The sequence below is a fragment of the Helianthus annuus genome, chromosome 13 (genome assembly GCF_002127325.2).
Source record: "Helianthus annuus cultivar XRQ/B chromosome 13, HanXRQr2.0-SUNRISE, whole genome shotgun sequence".
NCBI lineage: Eukaryota > Viridiplantae > Streptophyta > Magnoliopsida > Asterales > Asteraceae > Helianthus > Helianthus annuus.
The window spans coordinates 82,500,510-82,524,514 of NC_035445.2; the positions used below are offsets into that span (position 1 = coordinate 82,500,510).

At 40.5% G+C, this 24,005-nt stretch overlaps 1 protein-coding gene across 1 annotated transcript; it reads left to right on the plus strand.

Moving 5' to 3' along the window:
- The first annotated feature begins 17,581 nt into the window (after positions 1-17,581).
- LOC110902873 (UDP-glycosyltransferase 73C4) lies at positions 17,582-19,327 on the plus strand. Its single transcript, XM_022149220.2, has one exon. The coding sequence runs from the start codon at positions 17,587-17,589 to the stop codon at positions 19,075-19,077; it is 1,491 nt and encodes a 496-aa protein (XP_022004912.1). The 5' UTR covers positions 17,582-17,586; the 3' UTR covers positions 19,078-19,327.
- The last annotated feature ends 4,678 nt before the right edge of the window (positions 19,328-24,005 follow it).

The following is a 24,005-nucleotide window of genomic DNA, read 5'->3' on the forward strand; positions in this document are numbered from 1 at the left end:
GGCCAATATAATCAATTTAGAAATCACTATTTCTCTTTCTTTTCTTTTTTTAGAAATCAGTATATAATAAGTATTTAAATCCCACCCACATCTTGACTTGGTCAGTGGAAGGTGGCCTTTGTGTTGTCCAGAATCTTCTTAAGGATCAATGAAAATCACAATGAACGAATAAACATAAACTAACCTTGATTACTGAATGAATACAAATCGTGAATATGTACAAGTGTTTTTACAATAGAAATCCTAACCCTATTTATACTAATCGAAGAGGTGCGAATCCAATAGACGTGTCCCTTGACGAAGAGTCGTGTCCTTTGATCTTGTGACTCTCAATCGAATTGAAGAGGTGTGTCTTCTTGTCCAAGTTGCGTCCCTGTGTTTCTTGTTTCCTGATGTCGATCAGAAAAGGGGTGCGACCCCCTGGATGTGTCGATCCAAAACATGTAGGTTATTAACTTTCAACTTGTCACATCTAGTCCCCGCACTTCTATCACTAATCTAATTCTAATAAAAACTATCTATTAACTAATTACATAATGATCCCTTATACTATAGGATGTGAAGGAGATTATGACTTCATTCACCCCCTAATCTCGAACATCCTTAAGTTGTACATTGATCTTTCTCCATGTCTTGCTTGCCATCCTGCGCTTCTCCATTTTTATCATGAACTTGTTCTAGTAGGTCATTGCAGTCTTCTTTGATTGCCATTAGGAGAGTTGGTTCCTCGTCTTCCTGCACCAGATTTGATTCTTCTCCTCTTTGATTTGATTCAGGACAATCTGAGGCATAATGACCAAACTTTTGGCAATTATAGCATTTTATCTTGCTTAAATCCTTCTCAAACTTCCTTTGGTTGCTTCTATTATTGTAAGTATTCTGTGAGGAATTCTCTTCTCTTCTTTGTTGTCCATAGTTATCATGTGAAGGATCTTCCTCATCTTCTTCTTGTCTGAACTTTCCATCACGCCACTTGTCTTGCGATGAGTTGAACCTTCCTTGTCCATTCTTCCCAAAACGCCTTCCACGACCATAGTTCTTGTCGCGTCGCGTATACATAAGTTTTTCTTGATTATATTCCGGGTTTTCATCCACTAAACCGGTCCTTTCTTCATAGGCCTTCAATCTTCCAATTGTCTCGTCTAGCGTCGTTGTTTCTAAATCAGCGAATTGTTCAATGGTTGCAACAATTTGAACGAACCTTTTTGGTACAGAACTCAGAAGTTTCCGTACTAAAGTCGGTTGATCAAAAGTTGATCCAAGACCACTTGCCCTCGTGACGATACTATTTAGTCTTGCAGTGAATGAATCGATAGTGTCTTCCTCCTTCAATTTTAACATCTCAAACTCTGTTTTGAGCGTTTGAAGACGTGCCTTTTGTACTCGATCTGCACCGACGTGCCTAGTCTTTAATGCATCCCAAATTTCTTTTGCACTCTTGCAACTTGTATTATCATATCTTCCGGTAGTGCTTGATATAAATAAGCGGTCGCCATCATATCCTTCTTTTCATCCGCTTGCGTATTTTCTTTTGGTTCTATCATTTCCCATAATCCGTTTGCCCTCAAAATGGTTTTTATACGGATTGCCCACACCGTATAGTTTGTAGACTTTAAGTTAGGACACTGAAACTGGGAGAACGAACTACCATCTTTAATCACTACCGCGTTTGACGGAGAGGCTCCTCCTGAATCCGCCATAATTTCTTTTCCAACAATTTTCACTTTCTAAACCTTGGTTTTCTCCTAAAACCGAAGCCTATGATTCCAAAAATTCACACTAACTTTCTAACGTGGAATCAAACCAATTTCTAAACCTTATATAAATTCCAGAAAAAATAGAACGTAGAACCTGGAATTTGCGAACCGACTGACTTCTCTTATCGTGATTCTCCGCACGGTTTTCTGACTTTTCTTAACAACCCTCTTGGCTGCGTTTTTTTCTTCCTTCTTGATTCGCGACTCTCTAAACACAAACAAAAAAAATCAGCCCCAAACCCGCTTGATTTGCGACTAAACTTCTCAACCGAACACCCTCTTGATGCTTTAATATCACAAAACTTCTCAGATTTTGTGTCTTTTGCAAATTTCAAACAACCCAAACTTCTCAGATTTGCGATTGCTTCTTCAAACCGGAATACAAACTTCTCAGATTTGCTTCCGTCCTCTTAACTCGAATCGTAGCCTCTTGCCATGATTTGAATTAATAAAAAAAATCAGAATCCAAACACCCTCAGTGATGATCGGATCAAAAATCGAACACCCTCCTGATGACCGATTAACGAACGAACAACAATCCTACCCGCTTGATGCGATTGGTGTTAAAACTTAACAAGAACAACCCAATCAACGCCTCCTGCGTGATCAGAATTGTTAGGGAATTCAACCACCCGCCTGATAATTGTCTTCCCGAAACGAATTTGAGCCCTAGGCTCTGATACCACTGTTGCCCAGAATTTTCTTAATGAACAATGAAAATCACAATGAACAAATAAACATAAACTAACCTTGACTACTAAATGAATACAAATCGTGAATATGTACAAGTGTTTTTACAATAGAAATCCTAACCCTATTTATACTAATCGAAGAGGTGCGAATCCAATAAACGTGTCCCTTGACGAAGAGTCGTGTCCTTTGATCTTGTGACTCTCAATCGAATTGAAGAGGTGTGTCTTCTTGTCCAAGTTGCGTCCCTGTGTTTCTTGTTTCCTGATGTCGATCAGAGAAGGGGTGCGACCCCCTGGATGTGTCGATCCAAAACATGTAGGTTATTAACTTTCAACTTGTCACATCTAGTCCCCACACTTCTATCACTAATCTAATTCTAATAAAAACTATCTATTAACTAATTACATAATGATCCCTTATACTATAGGATGTGAAGGAGATTATGACTTCACTTTGATCACGACTCATAATGAGGTAAGTGCTTAGGTAATAGGGATTGGACATGTGTCAAGATATAGTTTGTTCGTGTTTAATTTTTAGAAAGGAAAAAGAATATAGCTATTGTTTAAAATTAAAATAGCTAGTAATGGGAACATAGAGCTTATGCGAAGGCTCCATGATCACGGCTTAAAAGACAGTAAGGATGAATGGGGCTGGGAGAATGGGTATGGAAAAAAATTCTCTGTTAAGGGTGTTCGGCTGGAAATCATGGCAACAGGTATAGCTCCGAATGAGGATAGCACAAAGTTCTGATGGAATTCTTGGGCCCCACCCAAGTGCAACATGCCGCTTTGGAGAGCGAGACTAGGCAAGGTGGCATCCAGAATTGGTTTGGCCTCGCGAGGTGTGGTTTTGCCCGACGTTCGCTGTCCCCGATGTGGTATGGAAGACGAAGATGCAAATCATATTTTTGCAAACTGCCTTTGGGCAAGGAGCATATGGTGGAGCATTTTCGTTTGGATAAGACTTAAACCCCCGACGACCGCTTCATCCTTGCTGGATATCATGAAAGCTCTCTCCGATTGCCGAGGAAGTAAGATTTGGAAGAGAACACCATTTCTACGGCAACTGTCTGGAGGATATGGGAAGCTCGGAACACCAAGGTTTTTGAAGATTCTTTTTTTCGGGTTCGAAAGACAATGGAGTTGATCAAGGAAGATGCCTTTCTATGGGTGTGTAATAGGGCAAATGTCCAAAATCCCAGCCGGGAGAATTGGATTTTAAATTTCGATGTAACGGACATGTTATCAGTCCGCCGTATGTTTTGGTCTTTTCCTTTTTGCTTTGTTTCTCTCCTTGTTTATTCTCCAGTTTCTTCCTAGCCCTATATATATAAATATATAGAGTTGTTGTCATTAAAAAAAAAGCTAGTAATAATAATATGACGAGTGCACTTTGTATACTCTCATCATTGCGAGCCGTCTTTACGATTTTGAAGGCGCGTCCTATTCAGAAGATATGAAGAGAGACTTCTAAACAAGGAGCAGTTCAAAGGCTTCTGAACTACTGTGTGTTTAGAAGTTCGGCGCAGAGGTTGACAAGAAGCCACTCAATTTAGAGTAGGGATGAGCAAATGGTACTGGGTATTAGTACCGAATTTAATGGACCGAAATATTTTCGGTACCCTTGATTTTTAAAAAGACAATACATTTAGGTTCAGAAGGTCGAGACATGAGGCACGAGATCAGAGCTTCACTGATGCGTTGCTCTATGTACAACAAAAGATTCAGTTCGCTATGTCTATTTTACCTACCAAAATTTCAACCAAATAAACTATTTATAACTTCATCAATTTTGGTCATTTTGCACATCAATCTCATTGAGTGTATTCATCCAATTTTAGACCACATGTACTTGAAGCATCACCTCAAGGCCATGAGGCGGTTTTCCGACTGTCTTGTGTCAATGGCGCAATTTAAAAACCAGGTTAATAAACAAGGACACCTGTCAAATAATGTACTTTAAACTTTAACTATATAAGTGATAATTAATTAAAATATAATATAGGAGAAGGATTCGTTAGGAACCATCCTTTATTGCGAGAACTGCGAGCACTAATGTGAACACAACCAAAAATACCTAAAAATAGCTAAAAACAAACAAATTGGTTTGAAGGTTATTTTAAAGCTTTGATAAAATAACGTTAGCTGTTGTTTGGCATGTTTGCTGTCATCGGCACTACATTGGCACCACATTTTACGACTTCTAGATGATATGTAGAATATTATGCACAAATAGTTATCCTTACTAATGTGTGTACACAATGGATTTGTTATAATCCGCGCTAAATAAAAGTTGAGAGACGCAACGGCTCGACTCGATTTAACGTGATGTCCGCGAGCGTTGTCCGCGGCGCAACGCGCGTGTGGTATCATCCTAGTTATATAAAAATTTGGTATTTTTTTATTTTTTATTTTTTTTAATAAACCTACTATTTTCTATACAACATACATTATGGGTATGTTTGGCAAAAGTAACTGGTGGTTGGTGGCTGGAAGCTGTTAGCTGGTGGCTGGTAGCTGTAGCTTTTTAGATATATTTGATGTTTGGCAGAGTAGTTGGAGCTTTTACTAAAATGTATAAAATGACCAAAATGGACATAACTAAAAATTTAAAATGTTTGTGCATTAAAAAGTTCATTATCTTTAGAGGTTAAAATAGTCATTTTTTCCCTAAAAGCTTGTAGTTCCTTCTAGACGCTACTAGTAGAAGCGTTCAACCAAAAGCTTCAAGCTTCTAACCTAAAAGCTTCAAGCTTGTTGGTGCACTTGTGTCTGTACTTTGTCTGTATTCGGTCTGTATGTAAACGATGTCCTGATTAGTGTTGTAAGTTGACCAAGTCAACCATCCTCCGGTTTGACTTGGACAACATTTTGATTAATGTTGAAAGATGTTCTGTCGAAGGATAAGAGGTCGAAGGATGTTGTGGATCCTTCGACCTCATCGAAAGATATGGTTCGAATGATAGACCTCGAAAGGTGATCTTTCGAGGTCCATGATGGTCATTCGAATACTTTGTCTTCGATAGATGATCCTTCGGACCATCTATCGGATCCTTCGGAATCCTTCGGACCAGACATCATAGGCTGGGTATAAATACCCATGCAATGTGTTGAGTTTAGACTGATTCACAGACAGAAAGATACCGAGAGATAGTTAAGAGCATTCTGTCCAGAACTCATACACACTTTGAGAGTTTACTTGTTAGACTTGTAAACATTGTGCTTGTAACCGAAACCTTCATTTGCATTAATACAAGTTGTGTTAATCGGTGAACCCGTGTGTGTTGTTCATTATACTTGTCTCATCCCGGTTTGCTTGCTAGCTTGGATTCCGCACTCGCTAGTGGGTTAGTATAACAAGGTTTGAGGTTTGTCATCCTCCTAGAGGGACCTACAAGTGGTATCAGAGCTTGGCTCTTTACCTTGTTTAAAACCGGGTTATTCAAGTTCTTGGTGTGTGTTTGAACACTTGGTTTAACACCCGTTTTTGTTGGTTTTTCTACACTTTTAAACTGGAAAACGTGTTTTAAACTTACCGGGAGTGTTCATAAGTGGGTTGGGTAACTTAAAACTTGTTTTTAAGTGACTTTGTGTTTTCCGGCGAAAATTCCGGTTAAAGCTCCGGTGACTGGTTTCTGGATAAGGTTTCCTTTTTGGGCAAATTATCTTTCAAAATCTTAGTTGGTGGGAAAGTTGTCAGCCTGCCATACTCTTTGCCGAAAGTTGACCTTACCTACCCATCACCTTTTCACCAACCTGTCACATCAGCGTCAGTGTGTCAGACTCTCTCGAAAGATATCTTTCGACATCGAAAGATCATCTTTCGACCATCTTTCGATCAAGGAAGGCTCGAAAGATTATCATCCTTCGACCCATCCTTCGAAGTCTGAAACTTATCTTTCGATAAAGGAATCTATTCGAAAGACAGTGTCCGAAAGATAAGGATTTAACTCGAAAGATAAGGATCTGTCAAAGGAGAATCCTTCGAGTTCTTGAATCTTTCGACATCATTGTTCGAGATTCAACAGTAATCTTTCGAGTACTGTTGATCCTTCGAACAAGTGTTGGTCTTTCGATTGTGGTCAGGTTATTGTTAAAAAGTTTCTGTGATTTCAGATCTTTCGGAACAGGATCCTTCGGCTGTGTGATCTTTCGGATTATTCACTTAGCATTTACTTTGCTTATCAATCATGAATCCGAGTTGGTGGAATCCTGCTCCAGACAGTGGAAAATATACCAGTTCTGGTGTCACTCCCTCATGGTGGGGTACACCGGCGCCAGACAGTGGAAAATACACGTCTACAAGTCTATCGCCTTCATGGGCCGAGTCTCCGGTATCGACATCTTCTCAGGGAAATCAGTGGGCGTTAGTCTCGAATCAAACTCCTAGTATCCAAAGTATCTTACTGAGCGAAAGTGAAACAGGAAGTTTGAATCGACCTCCGAAGCTGATGCATTTAAATGAGTATCCGGGTTGGGCTGACAGATTCCGTACATATGTTCTGGGTCAAAATACAGAGCTGTGGATACGTTTCACCACAGACTTTGATCAAGCTATCGAGGTCGCTGCTTCAACAACTGCTAGTTTTGCCGATCTTCTAGAGGACCAGAAGAAAATATATGATCTGGAGAAGAAAGCCTACGCCATTCTCACTCAGGCGTTAAGCAAAGACATCTATCATCAGTTTGTCAGCTTCAAGACTACGAAGAAGCTGTGGGACGGTTTGAAAACCAGAGGAGTAGGGAATGAAGCAACACGTCAATTGCGTCATGATCTGCTCAAGAAAGAATTCGACTGCTTCACATGTTTAGATAAGGAGTCTTTGGGAGACATGACAAGTCGGTTTTATCATTTGCTTACTGAGCTGAATAATTTTGGTGTAACGACAACTCAAGCAGAAGTGGTGAAAAAGTTTGCTGATGCTTTGCCTCCCCAATGGAGTAGCTTCTTGGAAATCCTGAAGTATAACGGAGTGTTGAAAACTACAAATATCAACGACTTCGTGCAGCTTCTGGAAAACAAGGATCAGGAGGAAACATTAAAGGCGAAGAGAGTTCCATTGCCACAAAATCCTGAAATGTATTGTGGAACTTCCAATACTTCGTCTGCAAGAACAGGTCCACATGCTCCTTTGCAAACAGCGTTTGTCACTAGCACGGATATGTATGGCAATCCGGTGCAAGTTCCTGTAAAGCCACCTCCTACAACAGATATGTATGGAAATCCAATACAACCACCAGCTCCTCCTCCTCCTGCTCAAACACAACGTGCATGTTATGGAGGAACATCATCTGCTGGTCAACAATCAAAGACAGGTACCGTACAGCTTGACACGTCAAGCTTCTCTAAAATCAGTGTAGAAGTAGCTAAGGAACACATGGAGCTGCTTAACACTGTAGTGAGCGCGTACTGTGGGTTAATAGAAGGTCAGATTGGCAATATTAATCTGACACAAGAAGACTATCGGCAGATTGATAAAGAAGAGATGGACTTGATGGACATCAAGTGGGCCTTTGCGAGTGCTGTGAGAAGAGCAAAGGATTGGATGGAAAGTACTGGAAGAACCAGCTTGGAAAGTAAGAGAGACACCAAGTATGGATTCGATAAACAAGCTGTTAAGTGCTTCAACTGTGGTGAACGGGGTCATTTTAAAAGGGAGTGCACAAAGCCAGCTCAACATGGGAATCAAAACCCCTTCAGAAACCAAGGCAACCAGCAGAACAGAAACAATGAGCGTACATTGGTGCCTGTCAACAACCAAACCAACCGGGCTCTTGCAGTTCAGGTGGATGAAGGTTGTGACTGGTCAATCCAGTTGGGTGGTGATGCTCCCGATGGAACTGCATGTTTTGCTCAGATTGTGAAGAAGCTAGTTCACACCAGTGGTGGAGAATCTTCTGCCAGTGGTGGTGAATCGTCTGAAGATGAAGATTCGTCTGGATACAGCAGAAGTGTTGATGAAGAATCATCCAATTCTGGTGATGATCATGTGGGTGAGACATCTAATGTTTCGGATGATGTTGACTTTGATGAACTTTTGGAGGAAGCTGCAGCAGAAACTCAAAGAAGATCTATTCTGGTGGATCAAGCTGCTTATACTTCGTCTTCTCTCCATTCAGCCTTTATGGCTAATGTCGACGGTTCATCAAGTCAGGTATGTGTCGATGAACCCACTGCTTTTAACTGTGATGAATGTGCTAGATTGCATGCTAGGTGTGCTGACTTAGAAGGAAACATGTCTGAGTTGCAAGCCAAACATGATGCTTTACAAGCTAGTTTGTTTGACTTGCAAGACAAACATAGTTCCTTGAGTGCTGAGTGGTGTGACTTGCAAAGCAAGCATGAGGCTTTGCAAGAGAAATATGATGTGACATTCATCCACAATCAGAAATTGACTGTGGACCTTTCCAAATGCACAGAAGCCAACATGTTTTACGAAAACCATGAAAAAGAATTTAAGTCAATGATTGAGACATTAAAGAAAGATAAAACTGAATTGACAAAAATGGTTTCAAGAAAACAGACGGACATCAATTTGTATATATCTCGCCTGGAGATTATGCAAAAAGAGATGGCTTGTGTGAAAACAGAAAGCGATGCAATCCAGCTTAAGCTAGACAGTTATTTGAGCTCTAGCTATGTGTTGGATCACATCATTGATGTTCAGAAGGAAAAGAGGGATATCACATGCATTGGCTACAAGAAATGTCCACCACCAGTTAGACACAATTATGATGCCATGCCAGATGAGGAGGACAGAGTAGTATTTGAACCTTCTGTGCCTCTAGATGTTAAGGAGTTTGCTGCAGGACTCGGATACCAAAAGGAAGTATCCTCAGATTCAGATGTGTCAGCAGATACATTTGTAAGTGCTGAACAGAATCAAGATCCTCCAGTTGTGATTGAGGATGCTGATTCTTCTGATGATGAATCTGATGATACTGTCCCAGCAAAGTCTGATGCGGTAGCCAAAAATGAGGACATACCTCTTGAGAATCACATTCTATGTGATCCCCCTGTACAACCCGCTAAGACTGTTGCAACTGAGTCCTCATCTGCAGAAGAGCCGGAGAGTGTGAATTTGCTGTACACTCTAGTTGGTGATGATAAAATTTACTCAGACAAAGATTTTCCCATTAAGAATGTTAATCAATCCTTAATCTGCAAAGTCTTTGAAAATTCGACAAGTAAGTTTTTAGGAAAGACAGGACCACGTGTTACAGTTACACAGTGTCCTCCTATTCCAAAGGCTGAAATTCGAAAACAATTTGGCAACAAGAAATTACCAACAGTGCCAAAACAGGAAAATCACACCAAGCCCAAAGGAAAATCACCGGCTCATGTCCAAAAGAAGCCGAACCAAAAGAAGAAGAAAAATGTTAACTTTGTGAAATCGACGGGAACAGACAAAATTGAAAAGTTTGAAAATCAATCTAACTTAGATTTTGTCAAGAAAGCTATTATACAGAAAAGGAATGAACCAAGCAGTTCAAAACCTAGTACCTCGAGTTCACAAAGTTCAACATCATCGGCTAATCGATCACATGATACTTCGGGGTTTGTAGAACGAAGATCATGTTTTGAGTGTGGAACCATTGGACATATTATTCGTAATTGTCCATATCTTCATAAGCTAAAAGAAAAGGTTGATGATCCCCGTGACAAGACTGACCGTAAGCCATCTGTTTCCACAAAACAAGATCCCCGACTTGTAAAAGAAAGGGAAAAGAAACAGAAACGCCAACAGGTCAAGAAGATTGAGAAAGCAATTAAAATCGATGTGGTTCAAAAACAATCTGTTGCTGTAAAACCAGAAAATTCCAAACCTTCAAACAATCAAGAAGTTAAGATTTTAAAGAAAGACACTGGTAAAACAAAACAGACATGGAAACCTAAATCGGTTACTGAATCAGGGGGACCATCACAATTCACCAACCATCAAAGACAAGAAGTTATTGTCATTGATGAAAATAGTAGACCCAAGACCACAATGGCTTGGGTCCCCATCTCCAACTAATTCGTTTGAGTTCATGTGCAGGGTGCTTCAGGAGGAACTATCAGTAGTCATTGGATTGTTGATAGTGGGGCATCCAGGCACATGACAGGCGACATGAAGCTTCTCTACGACGTTAAATCTATTAGAGGAGGTTATGTTGCTTTTGCTGGAGATAAGGGTGGATATATAACGGGTGAAGGAATGATATCCAACGGGATTGTCAGCTTTGACAAGATCAACTTTGTGCAGCAGCTTGATCACAATCTTCTCAGTGTTTCTCAAATTTGTGACAAGAAATTTTCAGTACACTTTGATGCTAATGGATGTTATGTGCTGAAACCCGGCTTCAAAATTCCAAAAGAATGGATTCTCTTGTCGGCTCCAAGGATAAATGATTTGTATGTCCTTGACATGAGCCAAGCTATTACTACGTCTGCACAAGCAACTTGTTTCGTTTCCAAAGCCACAGAAAAAGACACTATCTCTTGGCACAGACGAATGGGTCACATTCACTTACGCAAAATGAATCATTTGGTTTCAAATGAATTGGTGAATGGTGTTCCCCTCAAAAATTTCCATCTTCAAGACGTCTGTGTTTCGTGCCAGAAAGGAAAGCAAACAAAGAAGAAGCACCCTACAAAGAAGATCAACACGGTGGCAGTTCCTCTTGAACGTTTGCACATGGATTTGTTTGGTCCTGTCAAGCACAAGAGTATTCGGGGTGATCAATACTGCCTCGTGGTTACTGATGATTATTCAAGATTTTCTTGGGTTGCGTTCATGGCACACAAGAGTGAAACCTTTGGCATTATCAAAAACTTGATCATTCAGATTGAGAATTTGTATAAGTTGAAGGTTAGGCGGATACGTAGCGACAATGGTACTGAATTTAAAAATCATTCCATGGCGGAGTTCTGCACCTCAAAAGGTATTCTTCATGAGTTTAGTGCAGCTTATACTCCTCAACAGAATGGTGTCGCTGAACGTAAGAACCGCACATTGATCGAGACTGCTAGGACAATGTTAGTAGAGTCACAGTTGCCCATTCCATTCTGGACTGAAGCTGTGGCCTCTGCATGTTATACATTGAACCGAGTCCTTACAGTCAAAAGGCACAACAAGACCTGCTTTGAGCTTCTTCAAAAACGGAAACCAGATCTGTCTTATCTAGAACCGTTTGGAGCTCCATGCACAATCATCGATCCTAATGGAAAGTTTGGGGCAAAAGCAATTGATGGATACTTTCTTGGGTATGCCACCCCTAACTTACGAGTCTGGAATCTAGAGACTAAAAGGGTCGAGGAATGGTCTGAGGTCAGAGTACAAAGGCACACTTTGCCAGTCAAAAATCCGGGTCAACCTTGGATGTTTGAGTACGATGATTTCTTCAATTCGATCAATGTTGAAGCCGTTGAAGAAAATGCTGCGGCTAGGATGTTTTTCGAGAGTGACAATGCAACAGTTTCACCGGTGGTTCGTCCAATTCTTGTTAATCAAGAACCATCTTCTTCGGTGAACAATAATACTCTTAACAATGAGGATTTTCATGATGCAAACGAATTGAACGAATCTTCAGAGGATGATGAATTTCTAGATGCAGATCAGGAAGCTCCTACAACAGCAGTTCATGGTACTTCAGAGGGTACTCCTCCAGTGGATGCCCATAGAACAGCTGAGGCTACTGCATCATCCTCTTCGTCAATTCCGGGCCTTGAATTGGTTGTTGATCTTAACCTCAACAACCTGGGTATAAATGTTCCAGTTCCAGATAATCCAGAAACAAGGATTCATAATACCCATCCTCAACAAAACATCATTGGAAATGTGCAAAGTGGCGTTCAAACAAGAAACATGTTGCGAAACAACAACAATGCAGGCTTGTATGCAGCTATTCGAGAATCCGGGCAACAAAACGATTGGTCCTTCGCGTGTTATGTCTCACAAGAAGAACCAAGAACGTGGAAAGAAGCCTTGAAAGATAACGCTTGGGTTGAAGCAATGCAGGAAGAACTGCAACAATTCCAGAAGCTGGGTGTCTGGAAACTAGTGGAGAAACCTGCTGGATACAAGAAGATTGGTACCCGTTGGGTTTTCAAATGCAAAAAGGATGACCGCGGAGTTGTTATCCGAAACAAAGCACGTTTAGTCGTTCAAGGTTTTCGTCAGATTGAAGGGATCGACTACAACGAAGTCTATGCACCAGTGGCACGTCTCGAAGCAATTCGAATCTTTCTAGCCTATGCATCCTTCAAAGGATTCAAGGTTTATCAGATGGACGTGAAAAGTGCATTTTTACATGGTGTGGTTGAAGAAGAGGTATACGTCGAACAGCCTCCAGGTTTTGAAGATCCTATTCATCCCGATCGGGTTTGGTTGCTCAACAAAGCTCTTTATGGTCTTCATCAAGCACCGCGAGCTTGGTATGCAACCTTATCTCACTATCTGCTGGAGAACGGTTTTCGAAGAGGTCTTATCGACTGTACTCTTTTCATCAAAGAACAAGATGGAGATCTTCTTCTGGTACAGGTATACGTTGATGATATTATTTTTGGTTCTACTAATGATGTCTTGTGTAGGGAATTCGAGTGGATAATGCAGGATAAATTCGAGATGAGTGCTATGGGGGAAATGACCTTCTTCTTGGGCCTACAAGTACAACAAACAGAGTCTGGGATATTCATCCATCAGACTAAATATGTTGGTGACATCTTGAGCCGGTTCCAGATGTCCGATGCAACACCCATTGGTACCCCATTGCCAACAAATCACGGAATTACTCCTGACTTGAAGGGAGAAGCTGTTAGCCCCTCAATCTATCGCGCTATGATCGGATCTCTTATGTACCTCACAGCATCAAGGCCAGACATAATGTACCCAACGTGCCTGCTTGCCAGATATCAAGTTAACCCGAAGGCCTCACATCTTGCTGCTGTTAAAAGGATTTTTCGTTATTTGAAGGCGTACCCTGACACCGGTCTGTGGTACCCTAGGGATAATAACTTTGAATTGGTAGCTTTCAGTGATTCTGATTTTGGCGGATGCAAAATCGACGGTAAATCCACAACGGCTGGATGTCAGTTTTTAGGGAATCGCCTAGTCACATGGCAGTGCAAGAAGCAGACGTGTGTCGCTACATCAACATGCGAAGCTGAATACATTGCTGCCTCAAGTTGTTGCTCCCAAGTTCTTTGGATCCAACAACAAATGCGGGACTACGGTTTTGAATTCCTAACTACTCCTATTTACGTTGATAATTCTGCTGCTTTAGATATCACTAGAAATCCTGTGCAGCATTCGAAGACCAAACACATCGAAATCAAATATCACTTCATACGTGATTGCTTTGAGAAAAGGCTAATCGATGTTGTTAAGGTCCACACCGATGACCAACGTGCCGACTTATTTACCAAAGCTTTTGACAAATCAAGATTTGACTTTTTATTATTGGTAAACGGCATTAAGGTCAAGCAAGAGTAAACCAACATCGGAAAATCATTTTTGTAAATATCTTTGTGTTTTAAATTTATCTTAGTTTGTTGATTTTAGGGGGAGTAAATCCAAAAATCGGAAAATCCAAAAACATCGAAAAATTTCAAAAACACAAAAACAATAGAAAAGCAAAAATGAGTTTCCTGGCGAGCAAAAGAGAAAATGATAGTACATCAGTGGTCTATCCAAACTTCTTTAAACCTTAAATGAAAAACGATAAGCAGCTCTATATAAGATGTATCGGTAGGCTCACAATCATTTTAAAGTGTGCAGGGTGATATAAATCTTAATCGACTGAAGACCAGGTGGGAACCATTCATTGGCATATGGTCTTAGTACCGAAATTTCGTTTGATAGATTGCCGAGGTTCTGAGATATTCGGTCTTTATGCTGCTTATCATCTGGGTATCATGGTTGTATCTTTTACCGAAAAATAACGGGGACGCAAGTCTAGATCTTCCATGATACTATACATACGTGTACATATTACATACTGCATTCGACCTCAATAAGTGATAAACAATCACATGTCCCTACAAATAAGTGATAAAATATCACAGTTATCCGGGTGTCAAGTTCGTCTCTCTGCTGTACGGAAGTACTGACCTGTTCACGGACTTGCACCTGTGCCCTCATGCATATGAAAATCAAGTTCCTCATCAATAAGTGATTATATCACATAGGGCTTGTTTTCAAATCAAAATAAGTGAGTATCTCACAATTTATACGGTCAAACAGATGATAATCGGTATACTCACCGGTAAGATGAACTCTCGTGCATACCTTGATACGGGAATGTGTCATGATGTGGATGAACACCGGTCGGTAAGTATAAATCATACCTTAACGTATCCCCTCGCCATGATTACATCTGATAAGTTGAGCTTAAGTGGACAACAATACCGATAATTGTTATAGGATGCTTATCTTAATGTTAACTAAATGAACAACAAGAGTGTTTTGGCATGACCGTACACTGATATGATTCTCTTACCCTCGAAACTCGCAAAAAGAATGTCTGTATATATTTATTTACTGCTTAACTTTTATTGTTTTTCTTTTAAAAGTTTCGTCGTTTGGTTCATATCAGCACGACATTAGCGGTGATGTCGTTTGATAACACTCAAAGGATTTTAAAGTTGTTGTCTTTTAATTTCAAAAACACACCTAAAATCTGTGTTTTAATATAAACTTTATAAAAGCCAAAAATATTTTCTTTCTACTTTATTTTCGATCGTACGATGTTGGAGCTCGAGTCTTCGTTACCTGAAACCTGACTGAAAACCGAAATGACTAAATCTTCATAAACGGTCAAAATTTGCATGTCTGAAAGTTAAAGACTAAAATTGACAAATTTATTAAACTTTCAAACTGTCGGACGGTGTTTGATTGTGACATGGTCATACGTGTGTCATTTGTTTATGCTAACTACATTCCAAGCAGTTGTTCTCATTATGCGTTTAGATTTCTTGCATGTGCAGATTCTAAAGGGTAGGAGAACATGGTCGATGACAAGCTTTGGAATGAAGACACGACGAGAAGGCGCTCAAAAGATGAAGATGATCGAGTTGCCGCTGGCCATCATCAACACCACAAGGATCTCACTTCATAAAGATAAAGTCTTTTCACGAGCATAACTCAAGGGGGAGCTTATGTTAAGGGGGAGTTTGTCAACACACTTCCTACATGATATGGGTAGTTTGTTGATACACTCTCTGCTTTCAAGACGTGATGACTTTGAAGATCCTCCGACTTTGAAGACTTGAAAGGACATCAGAGTTTTGAGAACTCGAAGACCAAAGACCGTCGAAGTTCGAGACGAGTCTACAACTATAGAAGATAAAGACAAAGCTACAGCCAAGGGGGAGTTTGTTGGTGCACTTGTGTCTGTACTTTGTCTGTATTCGGTCTGTATGTAAACGATGTCCTGATTAGTGTTGTAAGTTGACCAAGTCAACCATCCTCCGGTTTGACTTGGACAACATTTTGATTAATGTTGAAAGATGTTCTGTCGAAGGATAAGAGGTCGAAGGATGTTGTGGATCCTTCGACCTCATCGAAAGATATGGTTCGAATGATAGACCTCGAAAGGTGATCTTTCGAGGTCCATGATGGTCATTCGAATACTTTGTCTTCGATAGATGATCCTTCGGACCATCTATCGGATCCTTCGGAATCCTTCGGACCAGACATCATAGGCTGGGTATAAATACCCATGCAATGTGTTGAGTTTAGACTGATTCACAGACAGAAAGATACCGAGAGATAGTTGAGAGCATTCTGTCCAGAACTCATACACACTTTGAGAGTTTACTTGTTAGACTTGTAAACATTGTGCTTGTAACCGAAACCTTCATTTGCATTAATACAAGTTGTGTTAATCGGTGAACCCGTGTGTGTTGTTCATTATACTTGTCTCATCCCGGTTTGCTTGCTAGCTTGGATTCCGCACTCGCTAGTGGGTTAGTATAACAAGGTTTGAGGTTTGTCATCCTCCTAGAGGGACCTACAAAGCTCCTTCAACCAAACAAGGCTTTTTATTGAGTAGGAGATTTTTCTTAAAAGATTAAAGCTAGAAGTTCCTAAAAGCTCCATGCCAAACATACCTTATGTATGAATTATATCATGACTTTTTTGTTTCTCTTTCGGTAAGTGTCGATGTCTTAATGAGCCGAACCAATATCAAACGAGTTCCTGCCATTGACGTTACTTTTACTATCGCGTTTACGTTTTCATTAAAAATTGGGTTGCCCCGCCGCAGAACGCGGGTGTAACCATTAGTTTAATAAAAACCATATATCTTTAAAGTTAATTTAAATTTGTTTTATATAAAATGAAAATAGACTAAAGTGTACATATGAATTAAAATAATTAAAATTAATCAGAATGATGACATAATCAATGGAAACAAGTTTTTGGCTAGGAATGAAACAATAAAGAAAAGGAGCAAATGTGCCGCTCGAATTTTTAATATATGTTGCATGATTTGACAGGTTTACGTTGAATCATGTGTTGGATTAAACCGATAGTTTTTGTTTGTTTACATGTTTATTATAATTATAATTTATTTATTAGTTATTTGTAATAGTAATAATTGGCCCATCATGCATCAACCCATCAACCTAACCAAATTTTAGAATCGAGTATCAAGGTAATCCACTAATGATTCATTTTCTTAGTTTATTCGTGTTTGTTTATGTTTGTGTGTGTTGGATCATTTAGAATATTAACGAACAAACATGTTTACTTTCTTAATGAACTGACTTGAACAAAAACAAAATTGGTTCGTTTAAGTTTAAGTGCTTGTGTTCGTTCGGTTAAAGCTAAGCGAACGGACAAGAAACAGCCCGTTTGTGTTCTGTCGGTACATTACCCTACTTCAATAGGTAATCCATATGTCTTTTGGCAGAACTAGAGTTACTCTCTTTGATTTGGTTGAAGTACCTTTCTGTCTAACATATAATTGGACGGCTTTTTGTCTTGTTATAATTTTTTTAATACTATACACAGTTGGAGTTTTCCTAGTAGTCAAAGTTCTAGTGGTCTACACAATCTTATCCAAAATTGTGCCTTTAGTTAAAATACAAAAGCATTTCAAGATCACACACAAACTCAATCTCTCCACCATTATTCCATCCAAAATCTTAAATGGCTTTAGATGAATCACATGAACCCAACCAGCTTCACTTTCTTGTTGTACCCTTAGGCTCTCCAGGCCACTATATCCCCACCATTGACTTGGCCAAGTTATTAGCTCAACATGGTGTTAGAGTCACCATAGTCACCACTCCCGTCAACAACATAAGATTTGGGTCAATCCTTAATCAAGCAATGCAATCAGGTCTTCCCATTAGTTTTCTTGAATTCCAGTTACCATATAAGAAGTTTGGCATACCAGAAGGTTGTGAATGTTTGGATGATCTTCCTGATTTGGGCTTGGCCAATGCACTTTTCCTTGCACAAAGCTCACTACAACAAGAAGTTGAACAATATATTGAAAAGCTTAATCCTAAGCCAAGTTGCATACTTTCAGGCTCATTTCTCTTATGGACAGGTGAAACCGCGAAAAAGTTTCAGATTCCAAGGATTGTTTGTGATGGAATGAATTGCTTCACTCAGATGTGTAACCATGTGCTATACCTTTCAAAGGTATATGAAAGTGTCAACGAGTCGGACTCGTTCGTTTTGCCCGGTTTGCCTGATCGTATTGAGCTAACAAGAGCTCAGCTATCCTTTTTATTCAATTCGGGCTCCAAAGACGTGAAGGATTTTAGTGAAAAGCTTCGGATATCTGAGTCTGAAGCGTTTGGAGTCGTTATAAACAGTTTTAAGGAGTTGGAGCAAGAATATGCAGATGCATATCAGAAAGTCAAAAGAGATAAAGCTTGGTGTGTAGGGCCATTATCCTTATGCCATAAGAATGCATCAGAGAAGGTCCAAAGAGGTAACCGATCCTCAATCAGCGAAGGAGAACGCATTAAGTGGCTAGATTCTCAAGAAAACGGATCGGTGATATATGCCTGTTTAGGGAGCATCAGTCGGATTGAGCCTGTACAGCTCATAGAGCTTGCTTTAGCTCTAGAATCATCAAAAAAACCGTTCATTTGGGTAGTTCGCGCAGGTCACAAGACTGAAAAGATACAAAAATGGATAGATGAAGAGGGGTTCGAAGAAAGAACCAAAGATAGAGCTCTACTGATCCGTGGGTGGGCTCCACAACTGCTAGTCTTGTCACACCCTGCAGTTGGAGGGTTTTTGACTCATTGTGGTTGGAATTCAGCACTAGAAGGGATATCTGCTGGTGTCCCCATGGTAACATGGCCGCAGTTTCAGGAACAGTTCTACAATGAGAAGTTAATTGTACAAGTGTTGCGAATCGGCGTTAGTGTTGGTGCGCAAAAAGTGGTGCATTTGGGTGAAGAAGAGAAGTCGGGAGTGGTAGTGAAGAGTGAGGATCTCAGGAAGGCTATTGAGTTGGTGATGGAAGAGGGGAAAGAAAGCGAAGATAGAAGAAAGAGAGCTAGAGAACTCGGTAAGATGGCAAATGGGGTGATAGAAGAGGGAGGATCTTCCCATAGAAATATGATACGACTTCTCCAAGATATCAGGAACCAATCTAGTACTAACAATTCATGCTAAGAAGATTATGTTCAATCCATAATGAAAATAAATATGTAAAAACATTCATTGAGCCACTGTTGGGTTTACTCGGGTTTGTTCGGGTCATTGGTTCGGCACGTTATCAGGTCACGAACTAAATGGTTCGATGGGTTTAATTTAATACTTTCTGCACGTCTTATTTGTGGAAAACTGGGTCATGGTTTGACCAAATAAAAGGGAGAAGAAATATGGATTGTTGAAGAAATCCAAAGTCATGGGGCATGCAAACTCTACGTGGGTTGTTTAGAATTAATTTAGCATGTGCTATTTTGTTTTATTATAAATAGGGTAGATTGGCATTATTTCTTTTGTACCGTCTTTTTATTTTTATTGAATATAGTGAGTTTTCTTCCTGCAAGTCACTTGTGCATTCATACTTAAGTTTGTTTGAGTGTATAGCTAGTGTATTGAGGGGCCTGTAACCAACATTTGGTATTAGAGCCTAGGGCTCGTATCAGGGAAGCCTCCGCCGCCGGCGGGTGTGTCGGTTGGTGGAGGGCAGGAGTGAAAGAAGGTGACGAAGGTTCGAGACGACATGTGGCTGTTTTCGGATCGTTTAACAGCAGAAGAGGGATGCGTTAAGGTGTTTCAGTCGGCCTTTGTTGTGGTAGACGTACCGGTTAAGACGACGGGGGTGACCGGTGATAAACACTTATGTTCCGTGGCTGTTAGTGGTGATGAAAGGAGGAAGAACGTGGCTGTTTTGGTTGATGGTTGCGGGTTTGCGCAGCGGGTGTATAACCAGTGACAACAGCGGTAGTGTTATGATGGCGCCTTGATCATGTTGTTTCGTGATAAGAGGAGACCGGCGTGTTGCGTGAAAAACGGGCGTAAGGGATCCGTCAAAGCAGGTGGCTTTGGATTCGGTTCGTTTAGCAGTTGAAAGAAAACGTTATAAGCGGGTGGCTTTGTTTTCTTCTTCGGTGGAGAGGCCTCTTGGAACAAGTTTGATCGGGAAAAGGTACGGGTGTCAAGGTAATGGCGTTGGAGTTCAAATTGGGTGACTCGGATGTGACCGGGTAGAGGTCGTTTATCCGTGATGAGTCAAGATGTTAGTGAACGTTTCCAACATGAAGCCGTGTGAGATGTTAAAAGTGTACTGATTTTTTTTTGGGTTGAATCGAGAAGGCTTTGGGCATGACCGTGGTTGAGGTCGGGAGTCCGGTAGAAGTCGAGATGGTTCGGGGAAAAAAAGGCTGATTTGGTGCTGCGGTGACGGGTGTGAACAAACCAATTAAGGGGGTGATTGTTGGGTTTACTCAGGTTTGTTCGCAGGTCATTGGTTCTGCACGTTATCAGGTCACGAACTAAATGGTTCGATGGGTTTAATTTAATACTTTCTGCACGTTTTATTTGTGGAAAACTGGGTCATGGTTTGACCGAATAAAAGGGAGAAGAAATATGGATTGTTGAAGAAATCCAAAGTCATGGGGCATGCAAACTCTACGTGGGTTGTTTAGGATTAATTTAGCATGTGCTATTTTGTTTTATTATAAATAGGATAGATTGACATTATTTCTTTTGTACCGTCTTTTTATTTTTATTGAATACAGTGAGTTTTCTTCCTGCAAGTCACTTGTGCATTCATACTTAAGTTTGTTTGAGTGTATAGCTAGTGTATTGAGGGGCCTGTAACCAACATTTGGTATTAGAGCCTAGGGCTCGTATCAGGGAAGCCTCCGCCGCCGGCGGGTGTGTCGGTTGGTGGAGGGCAGGAGTGAAAGAAGGTGACGAAGGTTCGAGACGACATGTGGCTGTTTTCGGATCGTTTAACAGCAGAAGAGGGATGCGTTAAGGTGTTTCAGTCGGCCTTTGTTGTGGTAGACGTACCGGTTAAGACGACGGGGGTGACCGGTGATAAACACTTGTGTTCCGTGGCTGTTAGTGGTGATGAAAGGAGGAAGAACGTGGCTGTTTTGGTTGATGGTTGCGGGTTTGCGCAGCGGGTGTATAACCAGTGACAACAGCGGTAGTGTTATGATGGCGCCTTGATCATGTTGTTTCATGATAAGAGGAGACCGGCGTGTTGCGTGAAAAACGGGCGTAAGGGATCCGTCAAAGCAGGTGGCTTTGGATTCGGTTCGTTTAGCAGTTGAAAGAAAACGTTATAAGCGGGTGGCTTTGTTTTCTTCTTCGGTGGAGAGGCCTCTTGGAACAAGTTTGATCGGGAAAAGGTACGGGTGTCAAGGTAATGACGTTGGAGTTCAAATCGGGTGACTCGGATGTGACCGGGTAGAGGTCGTTTATCCGTGATGAGTCAAGATGTTAGTGAACGTTTCCAACATGAAGCCGTGTGAGATGTTAAAAGTGTACTGATTTTTTTTCGGGTTGAATCGAGAAGGCTTTGGGCATGACCGTGGTTGAGGTCGGGAGTCCGGTAGAAGTCGAGATGGTTCGGGGAAAAAAAAGGCTGATTTGGTGCTGCGGTGACGGGTGTGAACAAACCAATTAAGGGGGTGATTGTTGGGTTTACTCAGGTTTGTTCGCAGGTCATTGGTTCTGCACGTTATCAGGTCACGAACTAAATGGTTCGATGGGTTTAATTTAATACTTTCGGCACGTTTTATTTGTGGAAAACTGGGTCATGGTTTGACCGAATAAAAGGGAGAAGAAATATGGATTGTTGAAGAAATCCAAAGTCATGGGGCATGCAAACTCTACGTGGGTTGTTTAGGATTAATTTAGCATGTGCTATTTTGTTTTATTATAAATAGGATAGATTGACATTATTTCTTTTGTACCGTCTTTTTATTTTTATTGAATACAGTGAGTTTTCTTCCTGCAAGTCACTTGTGCATTCATACTTAAGTTTGTTTGAGTGTATAGCTTGTGTATTGAGGGGCCTTGTTGGAAATATTTAATCTTGACTTGGTTATTAGTTAGTGTTATTATTTGTTTTATTAATAAGTATTTTGGTTGTCAAGTAAATGCTAGGATTAGTCATAGTTTGACCGATTATTAAGGATGAAAGTTACGTTAGATAGTGGCTAGCATTTAGGAGAAAGTGGGGTAGAATTTGTTATTTTTGTTGAGTGTTTCAAGACTACGTAGGTTATATAGCCCTATGAGTTTATTGAGTAAAATACAACATTCACTTTGCTATATTATCATCTGCATATTAAAGTGTGTGAATTAGGGTGTGTAGTGAGTGGGGCCTGAACCAACATTTGGTATCAGAGCAAAGGTTAAACGAGGGCCGTTTTGAGAGTCGGTGGCGAGAAAGTGCAGCCCTTTTCGCTGCACGGTAAAGCGCAGCAGTAGGATCAAATAAAGACCGTGAGGCTGTTTTTGATAGTCGAAAGAAGGAAGTCGAGCAAGACAGACGGCAGCCTTGGCTGCTGTCGCCGGAAGCAAGAAAATTGGTTTTTTAACCCTAAGAAAGTAAGTGGAGCAGTCCTCTAACTGCATAGATAGAAAAGAATGAGAAAGTAGATGATTTCATATGAGAAATCGCATGAAAGAAAAAAGAAAGAAGTGCTGATTGAAATTAGCAAAGAAAGAACAAAGAAAAGAAAGAGAAGGAGAAAGACCGTCGTCGCCGAAGAAGAGGAACCGGTGATAACAAGACCGCCGTTGGAAAGCTTGTTTCGACGGGAGACATAGAAGACCGAAGACCGTGACCGCTGCCGAAAGAAAGTTCCGGTGGGAAACAAAGAAGACTGCTATAGACCGACAAGCTGCAAAAGACCGAACGGCGTGACCGAGACCGTGGGTGTGACAGTGACCGAAGGTTCGCACCATGATAGAGCGAAGAAAGCTTTTATCGATAGAAAGCTTAGACCAAATGATCGAAAGAAAGACCGAAATTGTGAACAAAGACGGAGAGTTCACATTAGAGTCGTGAACCGAAGCCCGAAAATGTTCACGTTAGAAAGAGGAAGACCGAACCTATGTGATTCGTGTAGCAAGACCGAGATAGTCAAGATTAAGGGGGTGATTGTTGGAAATATTTAATCTTGACTTGGTTATTAGTTAGTGTAATTATTTGTTTTATTAATAAGTATTTTGGTTGTCAAGTAAATGCTAGGATTAGTCATAGTTTGACCGATTATTAAGGATGAAAGTTACGTTAGATAGTGGCTAGCATTTAGGAGAAAGTGAGGTAGAATTTGTTATTTTTGTTGAGTGTTTCAAGACTACGTAGGCTATATAGCCCTATGAGTTTATTGAGTAAAATACAACATTCACTTTGCTATATTATCATCTGCATATTAAAGTGTGTGAATTAGGGTGTGTAGTGAGTGGGGCCTGAACCAACAGGCCTGTAACCAATAGCCACTAGGATGGTACATGGTACTCTAGCCCATTGTGTGAAGCTTATTTTGTGTGTGCATTTATGTTCCTTTATTGAATAAGAGAAGGATTACCTGATACACTGATCTTTATGCCATTAGAGCCCTCACCAACTTTGCAAACACTTGAACCACATAGGTTGTTTATATATTGGTTGCGTGTATAATACTATAATGGGATACATGCTTACACAGGCGCTGTAAGTTTGATATGATATATATAGATATAACTATGATGATAACAAATACATAACTAGTTACGAAGTCAAAGGCATAAGGCGCAAATGCACCACTTGTTGCCTAGGCGCAAAGAACAGTACGCACGAGACAAAAAAACACACTAAAATTTGAAGTCAAAGGTATAGACAAGGATATAGCTGCTGGTTTAGGACTTAGGTACAGTTCTGCTTAGAATAATCTAATCTTGGCCGGCCTTTTGTCTTTGTAAAAACAATTATTTGCTGTAGACTGCTGTCTGCTGGACTACGTAAGTTCCTAGGGATGATCTATGCAATCCTGTCTACAGTTGTTTGGTTTATACAGTTATAAATTGCTAAACCTCCATTATAACTCATAGATAGAATCTCTCCATCATACTAATTACCAGACTCTCAG

Bases quoted from the DNA above. Each gene is read 5' to 3' on its own strand.
- LOC110902873 (XM_022149220.2), top strand. From the start codon at position 17,587: ATGGCTTTAGATGAATCACATGAACCCAACCAGCTTCACTTTCTTGTT.